The following is a 22,794-nucleotide window of genomic DNA, read 5'->3' on the forward strand; positions in this document are numbered from 1 at the left end:
TTTTTATTTTAAATCAAACAAGTTTAAGCTTTAATATTTTATTTTACTTTTTAACATTTTTTTTTAGTTTTAGTTAACTATAAGATCCCTCTTGTAAGTTCATGTTAACTAAAGTAGTTAATTAATGTTAATAAATGGAACCTTATTGTAAAGTGTTAAAAAAAATTACTTCATAAGAACTTAATCAAAATTAAAAAAATTATTTCACACATTTAAGCAAAAGCCTTCTGATCAGAAGCTCTAAAATAACAATTAACACTTATTTAAGGATAAAACCCTACCCTACATTTGTTGTGTTGAATATCCACTTTCACAAATCATTTTACGTTACTGAAGTTTTGAGCAGTTCTGCTAAATTTTTTATTTGAGGTGGAACATTTGAGAAATTGTCACCTAAATGAGATTTTTTTTAAGGTTGTGCGTCAGACTCACCTGACACAGGTGTCATCGGGGTGGGCGGCAGGCCGTTCATGTTGAGCGCCCCCATCTGGTGGATCTGTGTCGCTGGAAACGCCACACTGGGCGCTAAATAACCGCCGTGAGAAGCCGCCATGATCGCCGCCTGCTGTTGCATCAGCTAAACCAACAAAACCAGAGAGAGAGAAAAAAACATTCAACATTATATTAAATACACAAACATTAAATACACATACTGTAAAATAAAATGTAGTGTTAGTTATATAACTTGACCCTGTCAGAGATGCTACATGTGTCTGTAGGTGTTCAAATGAATTTGATCAAAGTACAATCCTAAAGTGAATTAACGAACACAAATACACTGTAGCATAGCTAATTACTGTAATTATGTCACTATGGCAACAACCATCTGCATAAACACAAGAGTTCAAAACAGACTTTATGTGCCTAAAGATTTGAGTAAATCACAAACGCTGGATCTGAGTCCTGAAATGACCTCATATTGCAAAATTTTATTTTATCCTGAGCAAATAAAATATATGTGAAACATAGTGTTAATGTACAGTATAAACAGTTCAGTTGAAAGAAGTTTATTAACCAAACTGAATTTTTTCAAACACTTTCCATATTTTCCAAATGTCAAAATATATTGTAATATAAAATCTTCAGGGGCAAAATATATTGATAATATCAAAGTGCATTTTAGATATATGTGCAAATGTGGGTGGACTACAACAAACTTGATCTATTTGCTATTTTCTTCAACTATTTCTTGAAGTGTACTTTGAAAATATGTCTATTAATATTACAATATTATACATTTATTTAATTAAAATAATTATATATTATAAAATAATTATAATTAAAAGAATTATGCACAAACACACGCAAATTATATTTTATATATATATAAATAAAAAACATATACATATACATATATATATATATACTCACACATACACACACACACTATGCACATAATCATTGATTTATTTTATTTAATTTCATTTATTAATTTATAAATAAATATTGAGGCAGATGATAGCGTGTGCCTTTGTGGAACTGATACAAATTGGCTTTCTAGAAGACGGTTGTTACTACACACACAAACTGACCACATCTTGACACGGGCAGAGTGTGCAATCTATACATACATCAATATAAATCACACTGATCTATGAGATAAACCTTTAGCATGCATTCTTAATGATAGCGCTTTGTTTAGCTGTGATGCTGGAGGATGAGATGCTCTATTAACACCAGAATCCACATTCATTTCAAACACTGTATAGTACCACAGTATGCTCTGAATTACCCTGGAGTACAATTCAAATCCAGTGCACAGTATATTACACACGAATATTGAAATCATTTAGTAGTGGAGTGTGTAACAAGCGCACAATTTTATGTCTGCATTTTGTTTCAGCAACTATTGAAGTGAATATCAATTTCCACCCAGCTTTAGTTCAGTTAAATGAACTGCTTAGACAAAATATCAAATGCCAAAATATATTGTATTATAAAATATATTTGAGGCTTCAGAGGCAGTATATACATTGAGAGTGCATTTTAGATATAGATGCAAATGTAGGTGGATTACAATAAAATATTTTGGCTTTTCACTACTTCTTTTTGTATTTTTCTTATTTCTTACCTTACATTTTAGACAATATTAATATTTTGATTTTTCAGTATACAAAAAAATCTGAAATTTTTTCTTGCAATTCCCAGTTTGTATTTCATAATTCTTTTTTTTTTTTTTCAGAACTGTGAGATATTAATGCAGAATTGTGAGATATAAGCTCAAAACTGTGAGGAAAAAGTCTGAATTGTAAGATTAAAAGTCACAATAACCTTTTTTATTCTGTTGTTTAAACAACAAAAAACAAAACAGAATTGTGAAACAAGCTTCCATAAAAGGTGGCCCCCCCAAAAAAACTATATTTAAGCACAATCAATAAATAATAATAATAAATAAAAACAAGTAAATGTAACTATTGTACTGAATATCAGTTTCCAGCTGCTTGAATTCAATTTAATTCAACAGTTTAATTCAACACTTCTGCTGACCAAATTCACACGGCAAATAAACTCCCATCCAGCCCTGAGACACAAAGATGAGCAGAAAGCCTCTGTGATAAACTCATTTACTGGAGTGATGCATGTGTGTGTGTGTGTGTGTGTGTTTATTTGTGTATGCATCTGCGATTTTATTGAATGCAAATGTGTGCTGAACTCCCCAGGTACTGTGAGGCAATCAGCGCTCCATCATGGGCCAATTACTCGTGTAGTGGCGCTGCGAGAGGCACAGCTTCAGCCGCTCACATGGAGAAAAGGAGGAAGACACACATGTTTATGTGTGTTTGCGGGGACATGCTGACACGTGTTGGGAAAATGGAAGTGTTAGGTGTATGAAGAAATTAGATGTCCAAACGGATGAGAATAATCACTTGTTTTGCTGCTCAGTCAAAGTGTAGCTGTAGTTTAAACGGTTGGGTGGTCTCAACGAGCAACAATATACTGTAAATGTGTCAACTGGCAGAGATCCTGCTGTGGTGTTTATATGCAGCAGACAACACAGCCTGCAGATTAGTTTTTTGTGAATTAATTTATTATGAATAATTAATCAGATCTTTTGGTACATGTGCATCAAGTTCCAAAAAAACCCTAAAAAAAACACACAGAATAAATAAATCCAACAGTTTGGGATTGGTAATTTTATTTTTTAATGTATAGAAGCTTGTTTCCGCTACAGGATTAAAAAAAAAAGGATGAAAAAATATAATTGCAACTCATTTTATCTCACAATTCGGCCTTTTTTCTTGCAATTCTGAGGGGAAAAAAAGAATTGTAAGACATAAATTCAAAACTGTGAGATATAAACACAGTTTCGAAGGAAAAATCAGAATTGAAAGATATAAATTCAAATTATTATTTTTTTTCCCAATTCTGAATTTATATCTCACAATTTTGATTTTACAAATTCAGTTTTTTTTCACACCACATAAAAGTTAATAAATAAAAAAATAAGGTAACCTTGACTTCTCTGACTTGTTTTTGTTGCAAGTTAACATCTTGCACATTCTCTCATTTTTTTTTCTCTCAACATTGTGCGTTTAAATCTCACAATTTTTATTTGCAAGAAAACAGTCTGAATTATGAGTTAAAAATCATAATTATCTTTTTTATTTATTTAATATTTTTATCTCATGGCTGAAAGAAGCTTCACCAAGGCTGCATTTATTTAATAAAAAAATCCAGTAAAAGCAGTAATATGGCCACACTTTACTTTTAGCCCTTTTTTATTTGAATATATTTTGAACTTTAACTTATTCCTGTGATGCAAAGCTGAATTTTCAGCATCATTATTCCAGTCATATACAGTCTTCAGTGTCACATGATCCTTCAGAAAAAAATAAGCTTCTAATATGCTAATTTGTTGCTAAAGAAATATTGAAATGTTGAAAATATTTGTTTTGCTTCATATTTTTGTGGAAACTGTGATAATTGTTTTTTTTTCAGAATTATTTAATGAATAGAAAATTCAAAAGAACATAATTCAATTATATGTAATACATTTCCTGCCAAAAATAATAATAAAATGATATAAACAATATCATAACCAAGAAAATGTACGCCCACTGGTAGCTGAGGCTCATCATTGCTGTTTTGTTTGTGTGCTCAATTCGAACAAAGCACGCACAACTAGATATGAATCACGAAAATCACATTAAGCAACAAGAACGCTGGGAACAAATCACAATTAACATGACAAATACTCACGTCAGGTTAATATCCTCTGAATTGTTTGCTTATGATTAGCAAAAGCTGAGTTTTTGTGCAAGAGCCAGGCACTTGCTGTGTGCAGTTGTACAGTGATCCACCAGGTGGCACCACCAGCCGCTCCTCAATCACAACACAACTCAACACACCCACTCACTCATGGTGTTTTCAAACTACAGCATGTTTTTACATCAATCTGGAGCTCTGTTCACAAAATGATCATCATCATTGTGCACAAAACCTTTCATGGTCACTATAAAAGCCTCTGGATTGAAGCGTGACACAGCAGAATTGCACCGCCGTAATGTGGTTGAAATGAAGTGGATTTGTGGCCTGTTCTTTGTTTACATTGAGAAGGTTTCTGAAATGCCCTTCAGTGCTCGACTGCTCGTGCTTTGGTTCTTGAGCAGTGCACGCTGCAACATTACATCCCCCAATCCTCTCTCTCGCCTTTATTTGTGTCTTCTATTCCAGTGCCAGGCCTTTAAGACATTAAAGCAGTGCCAGAGAGTGCTGGAGCTGGGCATTATGGGACATAGAGTACAGTGTCAAATAATCCTTACCAGTGCATTGATCATCATTTTCAGTGCTCAAATTGAGATGTTACACCTGCTGTGCTAATTTTTTCGACTTCACAGGGAATAAACCTGGAAACAGAATAGAGATGAGATTCTCAATCCATTCTGAGCATGAAAGATAAATAAGAACAACCACAGGCTGATCTTTAGGGTTAACCTGCCATTTCTAGCACTGAGCAGAAATCAAAGCTGTTAGTTAGTATTATCATTAACGAGCTGTACTGCAGCTTCAAAAAGAAAAATAATCATCTGTTCTGTAGAGATACTGCCAAGCTCCAGAATCAAATTCCACCGACCCTAGTCATGGGGCAATACTCGACTCGACTCGACTCGACTCGACTCGACTCGACTCGACTCGACTCGACTCGACTCGACTCGACTCGACTCGACTCGACTCGACTCGACTCGACTCGACTCGACTCGACTCGACTCGACTCGACTCGACTCGACTCGACTCGACTCGACTCGACTCGACTCGACTCGACTCGACTCGACTCGACTCGACTCGACTCGACTCGACTCGACTCGACTCGACTCGACTCGACTCGACTCGACTCGACTCGACTCGACTCGACTCGACTCGACTCCACTCCACTCCACTCCACTCCACTCCACTCCACTCCACTCCACTCCACTCCACTCCACTCCACTCCACTCCACTCCACTCCACTCCACTCCACTCCACTCCACTCCACTCCACTCCACTCCACTCCACTCCACTCCACTCCACTCCACTCTACTCTACTCTACTCTACCCTACTCTACTCTACTCTACTCTACTCTACTCTACTCTACCCTACTCTACTCTACTCTACCCTACTCTACTCTATTCTACCCTACTCTACTCTATTCTACCCTACTCTACTCTACTCTACTCTACTCTATTCTCCCCTACTCTACTCTACTCTACTCTACTCTACCCTACTCTACTCTACTCTACTCTACCCTACTCTACTCTATTCTACCCTACTCTACTCTACCCTACTCTACTCTACTCTCCTCTATTCTCCCCTACTCTACTCTACTCTACTCTACTCTACTGTATTCCAAATATGATTATTTTTCTGTTCTGTTTTATCCTGTGCCTCTGTTTTTTTAGATTTTTATACAGGCCTGTTCAATTCTACATATCTTTGTTGTATTCTGCTCTGTTCTATAATATTCTGTCCTCTTTTGAACACTCTGCTGAGTCAGAGTTGGCAATCTTTATGAAACTCTTCTGAAACAACAGCACACTTTTCAACCAGCTAAACCCAAAACCGCTGACAAAAAGAACCACAATTCCAGAAATCTTCCTAAAAAAACTCTCATGCTATTATGCAAATGCTGTTGGCAGGATGTATAATCCCAACACTTCCTGTGCGGGATAACAGAGATGCCTGTGCTGCCGTATCACACTATGACCAAAATTAATAGTCTATTTCACTTAGTGTATGTGTAAATGTGTGTGTGAGAGAGAGAGTGTGTGTTCGTTTGCTTCAGGATTTCACTATTTAAGGCAATGTTTGAAGTGCTTCTCATTCCCATTTAAATAATCCACATGCAATTTAAATCAGTCAGGTTCAAACTGAGAGTCTGAACCTGCAGACAGGACTGGGTTTGTGTTCTGTAATGTACTTTGCATGCATCTAGAATGAACACTGTAAGTATGCACATGTGAATGCTTGGTTTGTGTAGATAACTAATATATGAAGAGCTCATCAGTTCAACTAACTTTCATTTGTTCTCTATTCACTCTCCATTTAATTTAATTGTTATAGCATATATCATTTTTTATTTATGCTAGTTGCCAAGGCAACATTTCTCATTTTCAACTAAATAATAACTTATAAATAAAATAAATAAATACTCACCCAATATGATGAGCATTTGAACATTTTTTTTTGTTCTGTATTTACAATAAAGATTGTAAATTAAATAATAAATTTGTAATACTTCTTTGTCATCAAAAACCAAACCTTTTGATATCTGACATTATATTTTATTTTCATATATATAATTTGTATCATTTTTATGCATTTTTTTTATATTTTTGAACTCATCATCTAATTAGGTAATATTAGGCCTCTTTTTTTTGCAAATCAGCAAACATTTCTTTTTTCAAGATGCAGGACTGTGTATATCCATGATAATAAAATAACACTGCATTCCCATTACACTGCCCCTGAAAATGCAATGCAAACTACGCTACATTGCATAGCCTTATGCATTACACTGTGCATTGCATTCTGGCACATTATGCAATGCAACAATGTGTGAAATCGAACTTGCATCGCTGTAAGTGTCTCATGCACTTAGTTATTTGTGTGCACAATTCAAGTTGTGTGTGTGATTGTACATGTGTGGTTGTATTTACTGTGTACAGGGACACAGAACAGGTGGCTGATGGGATACCTGGGGGTTTTCCTTCTGTTGGTTCCATGTTTAGATGTCACAGAAGGAATTGCACACAGATAGCACAGTATGTTCACACACGCGCGGGATAATAAGAGGCGAGCCGCTAACATGGCGAGGCGGTTCTGTCGAAGCGGTTCTGGCGAAGGATCATATGGATTATAAAATCAAAGCTGCAGTTTGAAATGTCACACACACACACATATATGCACACACTTCAGCGCAGTGTAATTAAAACTGAACGCCTACAGGGTATATGCTATATATAGAGCACGGCGCTCCGTTTGACACGTGATACAGATCCTCAAACTTCCCACTTCTGTGAGACACTGTGAGCTGAAAAGTATTTAAAATAGCGGCTAACTTCCACACTATCAGATCACAGGCTTAATCTGTATCTAATGCCGTTATTGTTTCAAGTAATACGCTTATGAATATGCACAGAAATCCATGTGCTTTGAATACATTATCCATTCTATAAATGAAGTGCGATTTATCAAAAGAAGATAAATTACTCAAGGACGCATTTGGCTCTTCTAACCACGCTGAGTGTGCCGAACTAGGCCAGGATGATGAAGCTAATAAAAATCATCTTGATATTTTTCAGCCTTTTGATAATATTTGATATATATCTCTATATTTATGTATTTTCTCTGAAACGGCTTAAAAGGAAACATCATTTCACCCAAACAGCCGTGGATGCCAAGTTGATTTAAATGATTAATGAAGTAAAAGAGCAAAAATCTAATTAAAAATAATCATATTTTTCACTAAATGGAAAACTGATAATCATTTTGCACCTAAATAATCATATAAAGTGCATTAAAAACTATTTTTAAATGCTATGCACAGACTTCAATGAACATTTTAATTGACTGACAAAAACTGAATGAATCAGAGCTTTGAACTAACTGATTAATACAAGAACACAGTAAAAATCTAATTAAAAATAATCATGTTTTTCACTAAATGACATTTTTCATTTAAATGCACCTAAATAATCATACAAAGCACATTTAAAGACTTTTTACATGTTACACGCATACTTAAGTGAATACTTTTCAATGATTGATGCCAACGATTGATTGAATCAGAGTTTTGAGCTACAGTAGTTGATTAATGCAAGAAATAAAACAGCAAAAAAATAATAATTAAAATTATGTTTTTCAGTAACTGACAAGAAAGAATGACATTTAATCATTTAGTCATTTATATGCAACTAAAAAAATAAACAAAGTACATTAAAAACCTTTAAACTTTTAAATGCTACATCCAAACTTTAGTCAACATTTTATTGTATCAGAGTTTTTAACTGATTCATAGAAATGAATCAAACGTATCAACTCTAATGCCATGTTTACCAAAGTTTAAATAAGAACAGCTTTTAAAATCTCATACTTGTAAGGCGCATATATGAATAACATAACTGGCCTTTTGACACTTTAGTCTTTAGGAAACGTAATGGCCAAACAAAAGGTGCAAGCTGCTTATTTTTAGGCGCCAAGCCCCGAAGGGGCTGTAGCACCAATTGTAACTGTACTGACGCTTCTTCTTCTCGTCCAATGGGAGTCTATGGCAGCCCTATGAACGGAACATAGGAAAATTATGAAATTTGGCACACCTATAGTGATGGCCATGAATAGTGATCTGACCAACTTTGGGGTCTCTAAGACCAACTCTATAGCGCCACCACCAGTTCAAAAATTCAACATTGAAATGGTAATTACTCTTGAACCCCTAATTCTAGAAAAATGAAACGTAGTACACCGGATTACTACTAATAATAATAATAATTAGTTACATTTATATAGCGCTTTTCTGGGTACTCAAAGCGCTTTACATAGAAGGGGGGGAATCTCCTCAACCACCACCAATGTGCAGCATCCACCTGGATGATGCGACGGCAGCCATATTGCGCCAGAACGCCCACCACACACCAGCTTACTGGTGGAGAGGAGACAGAGTGATGAAGCCAATCAGTATAGGGGGATGATTAGGAGGCCATGATGGTCAGAGGCTAGGGATTTGGCCAAGATGCCGGGGTTACACCCCTACTCTTTTTCGAAGGACATCCTGGGATTTTTTACGACCACAGAGAGTCAGGACCTCGGTTTAACGTCTCATCCGAAGGACGGTGCTTTTTACAGTATAGTGTCCCCCTCACCACACTGGGGCGTTAAGACCCACACAGACTGCAGGGTGAGCACCCCCTGCTGGCCTCACTAACACCTCTTCCAACAGCAACCTAGTTTTTCCCAGGAGGTCTCCCATCCAGGTACTGACCAGGCTCAACCCTGCTTAGCTTCAGTGGGCAACCAGTCTTGGGCTGCAGGGTGATATGGCTGTCAACTACAGCCATATCACTCCTGTATATACTCTCCTCATGCTGATCACATTGAATATCTTACATTAAGTCTGTGCCCCATACAGTAGCGGCCATTTTTTTGCTACTCCTCCTTCAAATTTTGTTCAATTTTTCCGAAACATGGCAGAGATAATCTTTGGACCGAGCCGCATAGAAATGACTGAACATAATTTTTTGACCTACTGGTCAAAAAAAAATGTTATGATGCTGCGAACTAAACCGAGGTTCAGAGGCTGTATCTCGGCCAAACTTTGATCAATCAAAATGAAACTTGATACACTTCATCAACAGCATGGTATAAGGGTCCGTGCCAAAGTTGGGAACAGCACCATCTATGGATCGTGAGATATTGGTGTCTATGTATTCCTTGGGTCATGCCGAATCAGAGGATATTATTTTTGCCAGGATTGGCTGAACCACATGTCTGCCATTTTGACATTTGTCATACATTGCAATATCTTTTGAACCATTTGACATATCTGCACGGAAATCAGTAGGGATCATCAACACCATGTCCCGGAGGTATCACAGAAGTTTGAAGATAGCGCCGCCTAGTGTTCCAGATATATAAAGATTCTTGCAAAAACACTTATAACTTTTGAAACTGTTGTCCAAATTTAGTTATTTTTATGTCGTTTCGTTCCCTGGGTTATGCCGATTCTGACGATGTCTCATTTGTCATTTTCCATCAGTGTGTCTGTCTGCCATATTGAAGTAAAACTTCAAGTTTGAAGTTCTCCTTCAAATTTTGTGCAATTTTGTCCAAAATCTGATCATATGATCTTTGAACCGAGCTGCACAGAAATGACTGAACAGATTTTTTATATTTTCCATTCCTGAGAAATACCTCTTGGAAGTTGAGCGTGCCTGTGTTTGTTGTATTATGCAAGTAAGCGTAGCATGCTAATAAGTTACAGGCTAACCAGTTACCATACTGTTTAATGTGACTCTTCAGCTATCAAGTTAACCATAAGATGCGTTACAATTAATTTAACTTTGCATGTTACGCTGGTTAAAATGCAAAATTACTTTTTTGTGAGCTCATTCTCACAACTAAACCTCTCCTCGGCAGCCTGTTGAACGTGCATCAACTGAGTGATGCACCCTGCTAAGCCACTGCCTCCAAAGCCTATAGCTTGTCGTGTTGTGGGTTCAAGTACCACGTGGTGCAACTTTTCTTACCTATACTTCTGAACCGGCCATTTGATCTTCCCGCTCTGTGCTACAGCAAATTGGCACCAAATCGCTGCTTGCAGCTATATTTATACTTATATTCAAATGTACTCTGAATATTTAATATTTAACTCAGCTCTACTGCAAACACATGAACTCAAAACCACAGGTTACAAAAGTGCCCTTTATAATCAAAACCAAATACTCAAAATGCAAATAAACCATAAAAACCGCAAGCTAGATCAATTCGATTCATGTTACTTTGTCCGATGGGATCAAGAGTTCAAATTGCACAGGAACTCTTGGGTTTTTCTGCAAGTATTCATGGGTCGGGAATTGAAATTATGTTAATGCATTATTCAGCAACGTAGTGAGAGGGAAAAACGGCTTCAGACAAGGACAGTGGCCATTAATCTAAGGCTGTTAGACTCTGTACAGCACAAATGCACAGGATAACTTGTGTTTGATTCTTTAGGCTATTTAGACGCATGCAATGCATGTTGTGTGTGCTCACCGCATGTGTGTAAGTACTGTAGGTGCTGCTGTAGGTGCTGAACGGCAGGGCCACGGTGGGATTGAAGATGCCAAACTGGCCGACCATCTGTTGCATGCGGCGTATGGTCCTCTCTTTATCAGTGTCAGCGAACTTTACCACCAAACTTGATGAAGCTCCCTGCGAGAGACACATGGACAGTTATACAGTTACACTGCAACATGCACATACACATGAAATACACTTTTGTAGCATTTTTTATTTTGTAGAAAATGTTAGTGTCTTGCACCAAAAACAGCTTGGTTTCCAAATTTAAGTCATTATTCGCTGAAATGCTTTCCATGCAAGTAAGCTGTGATCTGCTGCAAAGAGAGTTAGGATGTATGTCAAGATCTGCTGTGAAAATATTACATTTGGACCAGAATGTGGTTTCTCACATACTGTAAAGCTGTCGTAAGCTGACTTAAAAAGATGAGAAATATAGCCACAAGCTGTATGGAGTGCTTTATGGTTCTTTGGTGTTCATTTTGTTTATTATTGTTAACTAAAATTAAAACTTATGGTGTATAAAAAATTCTTAAGAAAATGGTAAACAATTTACAAACAAACAACAAACAAAATGTTGAATTAAACTAGATTTTTTTTAAGTAAAAAAGACTAAAATAGTATTTTCTTGTAAACTTTATTTGTAAAATGTACACTTTTTCTCTTCAACTTAGAAAAATCTTTATAGTACAGTATATTAGAAACATGTTTGTTAACTGAAATTAAGCTGAACTAAACTATAAATATTAGATAGATCACTTAACTAAGCAAATATTTGAATAAAGAAGTTTAGGCTGAAGGACTAAAATTAGCTGGAAAAAATAAATACTAAAACTGAACTAAAATAAATGAACCAAAATAGTAATATAAAAAAACAAATTGAAAATAAACAAATAAAATGTAATTCAAAATATTAATAAAAACAAAATAGTATATAAATATAACTAAACACTAATTTTCAGGCTGTTCTTCACATAAAGCTCTTGCATAACTAAAAATAAAAAGTAATATAGCCAAACAAACTGTATGGAGTACTTTTAAAGTGCTTCTATGTCATTATTATTGTTAACTAAAACTAAAATGATGAGAAACGTATTAACTGAAATAAAGCTGAAATTAAATCAACTATATTAGATGAAAAACTAAACTATTTTAACTAAACGAAAATAATAGCAATAAGAAAATAATGGCAAATAATAGCAATAATATATGAATAAAAACTAAAACTAATACTGCAATAAAAATAAATAAACCCTTAAAAGTAATATTTAAAGAAAATAATAAATATTACAAATACAAAATCTAAATAAAATTAAACAAACTAAAAATATAAGCATAAAAAGCTAATTTGAAATATTAATATAAACTATAGGCAATTAGTATACAAATAAAAACAATATAACACTTGTCCCTTTTGAAATGTCAAAATATCAGTCCTCTTTTATTGTAACCGCATCCAAAAGAGCAACCACACCAAATTTTAGAAGAAAGAAAATCATAGGTATCATACAATTGTTTTTGCAGTGTATAGCAAAATCTCCATCTCGGTCACCTTTTATTTCTCCAAGCCCACCATTTTTCTATTTCTTGTGCTCTCTCGGTGCCACATCTCACAACCACACACACGCGGACTCATTAAAAGGCTCTTGATGATTTACTGCACCGCTTGACCTTTCGTGTGCTGGGCCTCTCTGACCCGCTAAACCAGCACGAGATCGATCGGCCCTAAAGGCCACAATATTCCCCTCATCTCAGAGACTCTGAAGATCTAGACCTCTGGGGATTCCATCAAAAGCCTACACAGTACTTCAATGCAGATTATGGGTGAAAGTAAGCATCATACTGAGGGGCCGAGCACTTGAAGTGAGCACTCTGAAGTATGTGTGCATCCTACACAAAGACATACTTCACTGCCACTTTGGTCTAAATTAGCATTGATTTTGAAGTAGCAAAAAAACATGAACATCAAATCTAGTATTTTTATGTAAAGGTCTAAAAAGCGAAACCGCCAGAACAGGTTTGAGATCTGACACTGAACATCAATGTGACAAGCTGTAAAGTGATGCTGAAATATATTAATGCATTGAAATTGGTATGGTGGAACGTGTCGCTCTGTAGGACTCAAACAAACTGTAAGGCTGAGCTGTTAATGAGTCCTTTGCTAACTCAATGCATGGCTCTGAATGTGTAATGAGGAACGTCTCGGTTATGTATGAAGGAGGGAACGGAGACATCACGTCGGGTGACTGACGAATTGGGATCTCGCTTAGAGAGACCAATCCACTTCGAGTGTAACTAAACGAGCCAATGCACACATATTCCCACATATGCAGCGCATATTCAGGTGACCCGGCCGCTTAGCGGTGGTACAGCATCCGTGGCGATGGAACGTCTCCGTTCCCTCCTTCAGGGAACGAGGGTTACATACGTCACTCCGGGTCATGTCGGGTGACCGACGAATTGGGATCCCTACCAAAGGGCCACGGATACTGCCCCTTCCAGTGTTCTGTGGAAGCCTCCTGTGTCCCTACTTTTTGGCACAGGTCAGGGCTTTCCACAAGAAGACCAGTTACTGTTGCTTTGGCACTACCCACTCAGTAAGACTGGATAACACTGGGAAAACGTACCCGTTCCACTTGGAACAGGAACACTGCCGAAGCCCATCTTTCCCGATGGAGGTTCAGAAGCACTTACACATATGAACAACTGTTTAATAATAATAATAATAATTCATTACATTAAGAACAGCATTTATTTGAAATTGAAACCTAACATTATAAATGTCTTTACTGTCATTTTTGATACATTAAATGCATCCTTGCTGAAAAAAGTATTAATTTCTTCTTCAAAAAAAATAATAATACAACTTTTCACCTGTAGTCTCTGTGATTCATTTTTAATTTGAACAATGCATATAAAAATAAATAATTAATGTACGTGAAGACTGAAACTAATGGTGCTGCTGCTCTGAGCAGTTCGTGATCAGAATCTCCTCATTGATTTAATTCTCTTTTTAAGTCGGATGGGACGCCAACCACCAGCTGTTATCTTACCCAGAAATTTGGCAAAAGGTCTAAATCCATAATGAAGGTGCACCAAGCAGTGATATTACAAATATATAGGTCAAAATAAATGAGAAGCTTTGTGAAAACAATATACCGTAATCACAGACATTGCTGTCCGGACGGGATTAGATTTCTCAGAGCAAGTCATTTGCTCTGTAATTTTGTGCAGGAAAATTACAGACTTGTTTGATTCAGGCAGAATTAAAGTCACAAAGCAAGTCTATAAAACACACATTTATCTGACCTCCACGGGGAAACTAGTCTCATTCACCCAAAAATGAAAATTTGCAAAAAACGTACTTACCCTCAGGCCATCCAAGATGTAGATGACTTTGTTTTTTCATAAGATTTGGAGAAATCTAGCATTAAATCACTTGCTCACCAGTGGATCCTCTGCAGTGAATGGGTGCCGTCAGAATGAGAGTTCAAACATCTGATAGAAACATCACAATAATCCACAAGCAATCCACACCACTCCAGTTCATCAATTAACGTCTTGTGAAGCAAAAAGATGTGTGTTTGTAAGAAACAAATCAATCCAACTTTAAATCCATCAATTTGGTTAATAATCCATAATAGCGCTCCCCCCAGTGAAAGAGTACATCCCCTGTTGTCCTCTCACATCAAAATCCACCTAAATGTATGTGTTTAGAACTGTTTTGGACTGTTTTTCTGCATGTAAATGGTGCTTGATCTCCTGATTCAGACGAGTTGGACTTTTTTCACTGGAGAAAGCAATGTTATGGATAGAGGGGTCGTATTTCAGCCAAAAGCAGCAGTTTTGAATTTGTTTGTCACAAGACGTTAACTGATGGACTGGAGTGGTGTGGATTACTTGTGGATTATTGTTATGTTTTTATCAGCTGTTTGGACTCTTATTCTGACGGCACCCATTCACTGCAGAGAATCCAACGGTGAGTAAGTGATGGAATGCTACATTGCTCCAAATCTGTTCTGATGAAGAAACAAAGTCATCTACATCTTCAATGGCCTGAGGATGAGTACATTTCATCAAATTTAAATTTTTGGTGAACTGTTCCTTTAAAATCTTGGCTGCGTAGGCCATTCAAACTCATTTCTCTCACTCATCCATTCTGTCGTCGAGTATGTAAATGCTTTTAATTATCAGTATGCAAAGTGTGTGTGAGGGTGAGATACGGCCTTGAACGTTCATTTGAGGATAATTACTCTCAAGGTTGAGCTGATCTCCAAACACACATTTACAGTGGTTCATCAGAGACATTTCTCTACCTGTCTTTCGTCTCTGTGACAGTTAGACGCTGTCTGAGTGTTTTTTCCCTCAGTTTGATCATCTCTACTCCTCCCTCTCCTTCTCTTTCTCTCTACTTCTTGTCCTGCTCTCTGGGGATGGAGAAATACACCTCTTTATCTGTCCTTTCAATGTGTGGCAGAGGAATTATTCATCTGAACCTCAGAGAGAGAGAGAGAGAGAGAGTGAGAGAGAGGTTGGAAAACATGCAGAAGGGAGAATGGGTGTGATAAAGAGAGTGAGAGCTGTAGAATAGAGAGGGAATGTTCAGAATAGCATACTAACATACTGCTTGTATGCTATATTGTAGTGTGCAGGATGTATATTGTGCATTTTCTGAGTAAGGAATACCCAGATGGCGCGTGAGGAATCTGCAGCATTTTCTGTGCTGATTTTGACAGAAAACTGTGGAATTCTGAGAAATTATGTCGCTATTAATCCAACCTCATGACATTTCAAACCTGTACGACTTGTTCTGTGAAGGATAAAATACGAGTTATAATAGTGGATCTTTTGCATGCAATTAGACCCCAACTGTGACTAAAGTGCTTTAAAAAAAAGCACTTCATTGTAGCTTTCATTGGCCAAGGCCCACCCATGAGGCCGTATGAGCGACATGTCAAGCAACCAATCACAGTTCGTTTTGTTCAGCGTCACGTTTCGGGGCGTGGAAATGTCACCACAATAACAGACCGGTGTGTAAATCTCTCGGACGTATTTTAAAGATTCTATGCCGCAAACTTTAAAGTTTTCACATACTTTTGAAAATCCAGCGTTTATTTGATCCTGATAAGCGTTTGTTGTCACAGTTGTAAACACGACGGTTTTCTTCTTTCATGAGGGGGTTTGGCGAAACGGCATCTTTGTTTCCAGGTGGAGCGTTAAAGAATGCGACACATACGTCTCCCAGAAATCCTGTATAATTCAACAAATCAGAGGACGACTTCGAAGCTCCTGAAGTGTTTCCACTTTTGTGTGACATATGCATCAGACGTTTAGCCAACATTCGTCTGAGGCTGAGACTAGTGAGAAACAGACTAAAATTGAATTTTGTGATCAACTTTTATGATATGGTTTAAGATGTTTAAACTGTATATAGTTTGTTATTTCGATATATGTAAAAAAAATATGGCACTTTAATTAGCTACTTTTCATTAGCAGATTGTAGTCTAACTATATACTTCGTAAAAAGAGTAACACGAATGCTGTTTAATAACTTTAAATATTAAAATTTATATTATGCAGTCCACCTAATTAGGTGGATTAAGATTATTAAGATTATCATCTTTGTGCAAATTAAATATTCATTTAGTCAATTCATAAAGATTTACAATTTTAAGATGAAATAAAACTACTGTAAACTACTATAAAAAAAAAAGATATATTAAAAATAATAGCGTAACTAATTTCTAGTTTAGCTATTAAAATTAATATTATGCTTACATACAAATTAACATTTATATGCTTGCAATAAGCTAGTACTCCATTCAGAAGAGAAGGTATAAGATGAAATTGAGACTGACAGCAGTTCATTTGCACTTATATTGGCACTGAAGCTGTTTGAGCTCAACACATGACAGCAGCTCTGCCTTCAGCATCCGCAGTGCATGTGTGCGCTCGCTGTTACATGAACGTGTGTGTTCACAAATGCTATTGTGTCCATTAACTTGTTCAACATTTTAGGTGAAAATGCATATGAATGTATAGGTGAAAGTGAACATTATAGGTCATTTACCTTTTGAATGAATGTTTAAAAGTACCTCATATCTCAATTAGTACGATCTTATAAAAGCTGCATGAATAATAGTGTGTGATTGTACTCACAGGCATGGTCTGACTCCCGTGCAGCCCGCTGATGGCAGACTGAGCCTCGGTGTGTGTTGAAAACTTTACAAAGGCACAACCTGCAAACCACACACAAACAAAAGAAGAGCAGAGAAATAATGAGGAAGACCGGTGGAGGTTATCAGCAGGGAGTGTGTGTCTCTGTTGAATGCAACACTGGAGATGAGAGAGAGAAGACGTGTACATGCACACAAATAAAACACTCATTTTACTTTCTTAGAGCACCATATTATCCATATATGCACTGTGCATGATTTATTTAATGAGGTACTGGATGTGCAACAGCGATCGAGTACTCGAGTACTCGGCCGTGACAGCGATGATCGTGGAAAAAAAACAAAATCTGATTGGTTATAGCAGCACTTTGTGCGACACCCTGAGCTCTGATTGTTTAGCTTGCAAGAGCATGCGGTTCAAAGTATAGACGTGAGAAGAGAGAGAAGCTTGACTTTGAAGTCACGTCGTGATGTCTGGGTTAGTTACATACATATCTGATTAATCTAATATAGGATGCGTTGGGATATTAACATTTATTTACATGCAGCTGAATGCGTTGCATATTACCAGTATTTAGTTTCATGCTCAAATGCAATGCCCGATACTGAATGAGTTATTTGAGATGGTCTTTCAAAAAAATACTGATCCTATAATAATGCAGCAGTGATTTTTTTCGTCATATTTGTTCAACAGTAGGCATACTTCAATTAAAATAGTTTTCGTACTATGGCTTCGAAAACATGCAGGCGATTTTAGGAATCACTTGATAATGTAGATGAAAATATAGCACAAATCTGCCATAAACATTAATGACCTAAGCATTATAATGAGAACTTTATAGAATGTGAAATCTATAGTGAATTCTGTCCTTACCAGTGTTTCAGCGTGTTGTTGAAAACGCGTCACGGCGGGAGCTCTCTCTCTCTCTCTTGCATTTCTCTTCATGTTTTCATAGACATGTTTTCATGTCATATTTTTATTTTTAACATTCATTTTCATAACAGTCTTCAGATATTTTCATTATCTCTCATTACGACCATGCCCCGCCCCCCGAGTACTCGATTAATTGTTTTTGAAACCTATGCTGATCGAAATAAGAAATTGCCAAAAATGCCCATCCCTATTTCTAACCCCATAAAGCTTACTGTACTGTATTTGAAATGCAAATTTCTAAGGCTCTAAATGATCGACATGATCAAAACTTTGCTGAAAAACCTATTGTACACAATCTACTCCATGCCTTCTGACGTCTGATTAATAGTTTAGATATTTTAGCAAGTAAAAGGCCTTTTAGTGTAATAAACAAATGTCCACCTTCAGCTCATTCAGTCAAATCTTTACTGATTTTTGTAAAGTAAACACGAAAATAATAGCTTAAATTTACTTGATTGTAAATACAATATTGTTTAAAAAAAATCATGAGTCTCAAATATGATCATCGGGCTTTTGATGAATATTTATTTGTTCATCTCTCAATCATCATTGTATTGCATTGCATTGTATGTTTTGATCATAGAACTAAGCATTTAAAATCGTCTTACTAAGACATATTATTGGAGATAGAGTGTTACATGTTACAGATATTACATGTATCATAATTTCATAATTTCTTGTCCATATAAATATGAGGGTCTGTGATCGAACGGTGCAGCTGATCATCAAATCTTCAAGATTTCGTGTTGAGTTCAAAACCTCTCACGTCGTTTCTCTCTTCACACTTTTCAAACACGATTGACCTCTCTGACCTAACTCCTCTCTTGCTCTCCCTTAATGGACACAGCGATCGCAGTCTGTGTAAGTAATTCCTGCCCGGACCAAGCTGGGGTTTGACCCTCCAGAATGGATTCTGCCATGTTAGCTCTGAGAAACCCCATCACATGTCGGCTTGACGTGCACGTGTTCGAATAGACTGACGTGATGAAATTGAATGTGTAAATGAAAGCACTTCTGCTCAAGATTGAACGCTGCTTTTCTGTTTGTTTGTTTTGACTTTGTCTTTTTCTGTAGAAGGTCACTATTTTTTTCATCAGCTCAGAATGTAAAATACACCTCAGACTTTACCCTGAAAGACACTCGGATGTCTGTCATTCACTAGCGTCGTCACTAACTGCTGTGAATGCTGAAGAGAGATGAAAGGAGGAACTAAAACTCACCTTTACTGTTTCCATCAGGGCCTCGTAATACGGTGCACTCTTCAATCACTCCGTAGGGCTCAAACAGGCGGTACACGTCCTCTTCCGTCTGCTGCTTATTCAACATGCCCACAAACAGCTTCCTGTCCTCTGAAACACAAACACACAAAGAGAATATAAACCTCTATTGTATCTTCTTCGCACACAAAAAATGGCAGGAAATCATAGAGAAGATTAGATATTTAAGCCACAAAAATCCATTTTGCAGTTTGCAGACTGAATCATAGTGTCCTGGATACTATCAAATAATCCCAAGACAATTAATAACAATCTTTGTTGGTTGCACTTAAAAACTACTATACGACAAATAACACTGATGAACAAATGACTCTTTTGAGCTGATTCTTTAAAAAGACTCACCAACTGCCACTTAACCGTTTGAATCACTGTAACGAATGATTCACTGAATCAGAGCAGTTACTAAATCACATCAGATTCACTAAATGATGTCAGAATCAAAATATATATTATATAATGTATAATACATGATATTTAGATATGTTTTAACAAATACATAAAAATAAATAACTCAAAAAATATGTAAACACATTCACAAAAGAAGCTTTTTTGTCATAGGCTATACTTATGAATAAAATTAAATAACGCAAATATCACAGTGCAAATACTAAAAATATTTTAGACATTTATATATTTTTTTAAATGCATAAAAATAAATTAAATAGTAAAAAAAAAAAAACAACAACAGTAAAATATGTTACAGAAATATTTTTAGTTTGTAAAACATGTTAAAACATACTAGAGTCTGAATTCTATCATAAGCTCTGGTTTGTGCATGTGACAGCCTCTGCGATTGTCCAGGCCTGACGCTGCAGCAGACTTTATCATCTTTATGAGTCCAGGTCTGGTCTCTCCCCATCAGCACTGAGCTATATACAGCAACACACTAACGGCCAGAGACACAGACGGAGAGCTGCGTCTATATAAAGCATCAGTAAAACGCCATCAAGAGCTATGCAAGGCCAGAACCTGGACACACACACACACACACACACACTTCATGGCCCTGATGAAAACAGTAAAGGCTACACATCCTTCACTAAGCTCTCCTCTGGGATGTGTTACAGCTGTGAAGCTTTCACTTAGCTGTAGAAAACACTCACAAGCATCCCAGCACTGTAACACCTTATCACAGTATTAATTACATGCAAATATATTTGGCAAGTATAGTTTGAACTATTAAGATTTGTTTTACTGTTTTTAATGTTATTTTAGGATCCCTGAGATATTATTAGTCTTTATTTGAATATTTAAATTTTTACATTTGAAATTTAGTTAAAGTTGTATTGTGTTTTATTAATTTTTATTTTATTTTAAATATAAATATAAAATTGTATATATGATTTTATTTATATATAATGATTTGATATTTAAACATGTTAAATATTAAACATATTTAAAATACGCTGTAAATCATACCTATTATGATGATTAATATACATACATATATACAGTTGTGGTCAGAAATATTGAAACCCTTGGTAAATATGATCAAAGAAGACTGTGAAAATTAACCTGCTTTGTTAATCCTTTTGATCTTTTATTTAAAAAATTCACAAAAAGCTAACCTTTCATTGGATAATAAGAATTTAAAATGGGGGGAAATATCTTTATGAAATAAATGTTTTTCTCAAACACACGTTGGACACAATTATTGGCACCCCTAGAAATTCTTAAGAGTAAAATATCTCTGAAGTATACTCCCATTCATATTCACAATTTTGAGCACTCTAGGGTGATTATGAACATGAAATTATCCAGCCATGGCTTCCTGTTTCACAGAAATATAAATAGTAGGGAAAACAAAGCCCAAATTCCCTTAATCATCCATCACAATGAGAAAAAACAAAGAATATATTTCTGATGTGCAGCAAAAGATAATTGAGCTTCACAAATTAGTGAAGTGGCTTTAAGAAAAGAGCTAGAGCAGTGAACATTCCCATTTCCACCATCAGGGCAATAATTAAGAATTTCCAATCAACAGAAAATGTTACTAAACTGCCTGGAAGAGGACGTGTGTCTATATCGTCCTAATGCCCGGTGAAGAGGAGAGTTTGAGTGGCTAAAGACTCTCCAAGGACCACAGCTGGAGAATTGCAGAAAATAGTTGAGTCTCGGGGTCAGAAAACCTTAAAAAAAAATGGTCAAACAGCCCCTACATCAGCACATGTTGTTTGGGAGGATTTCAAGAAAAATTCTCCTAGCTCATCCAAAAACAAACTCCAGCATATTCAGTTATCAGACACGACTGGAACTTCAAATGGGACTGGCTTCTATGGTCAGATGAAACTAAAAAATGAGCTTTTTAGCAGCAAACACTCAAGATGGGTTTGGTGAACACAGGGATAAAAAGTACCCCATGTGTACAATGAAATATACTGCTGTATTTGTGATGTTGTGGGCCTATATTTCTGCTGGAGGTCCTGGACATCTTGTTCAGACACATGGCATCATGGATTCTATCAAATACCAACAGATAAAAAATCAATAAGTGACTGACTCTGTTAGAAATCTTATAATGGGCCATGTTTGGATCTTCCAACCGTACAATAATCCAAACACAAACCTCAAAAACAACACAAAAATGGGTCACTGAGCACAAAACCAAGCTTCTGCTGGCCATTCTAGTCCTCTGACCTGAACCCTGTAGAAAATGAGTGAGGTGAACTGAAGAGAAGAAGCTGTGAATCTGAAGGATCTGGAGTGATTCTGGATGAAGGAATGGTCTCTGATCTCTTGTCAGGTGTTCTCTAACCTCATCAGGCATTATAGGAGAAGATTTAGAGCTGTTAAACTGGCAAATGGAGGTTTCAAAAAGTATTGAATAAAAGGGTGCCGTTAATTGTGGCCAATGTGTATCAGAGAAAAACATTTATTTCATAATGATATTTCCCCCCATTTTAAATTCTTATTATCCAATGAAAGGTTAGATTTTTGTGATTTTTTTAAATAAAAGATCAAAAGGATTAACAAAGCAGGTTAATTTTCACAGTCTTCTTTGATCATATTTACCAAGGGTTCCAATAATTCTGACCACAACTGTACGTGTGTCTGTGTGTGTGAGATTCATTTTAAGGGTGTGGCAGGAGTCGGGTCAGTTTGAAATATGTATCAGAAATATCATAATGAGTCTGATTTTTAAAAGTGGAGCTCTCAAAT

At 36.3% G+C, this 22,794-nt stretch overlaps 1 protein-coding gene across 1 annotated transcript in view; it reads right to left on the reverse strand.

The window, feature by feature from the left end:
* LOC306881319 (CUGBP Elav-like family member 5) overlaps positions 1 to 22,794 on the reverse strand; it is a gene marked incomplete at its 5' end in the record, with an annotated part of 166,065 nt that overhangs the window by 17,523 nt on the left and 125,748 nt on the right. The window contains 4 exons of the mRNA XM_079435351.1: positions 433 to 577; positions 11,225 to 11,383; positions 17,408 to 17,487; positions 19,579 to 19,707. Of these exons, the coding sequence (XP_079291477.1) occupies positions 433 to 577; positions 11,225 to 11,383; positions 17,408 to 17,487; positions 19,579 to 19,707 (513 nt within the window). The remainder of the gene's footprint in view (positions 1 to 432; positions 578 to 11,224; positions 11,384 to 17,407; positions 17,488 to 19,578; positions 19,708 to 22,794) is intronic.

This window comes from Barbus barbus, assembly GCF_936440315.1.
Source record: "Barbus barbus genome assembly, chromosome: 15".
Lineage (NCBI taxonomy): Eukaryota > Metazoa > Chordata > Actinopteri > Cypriniformes > Cyprinidae > Barbus > Barbus barbus.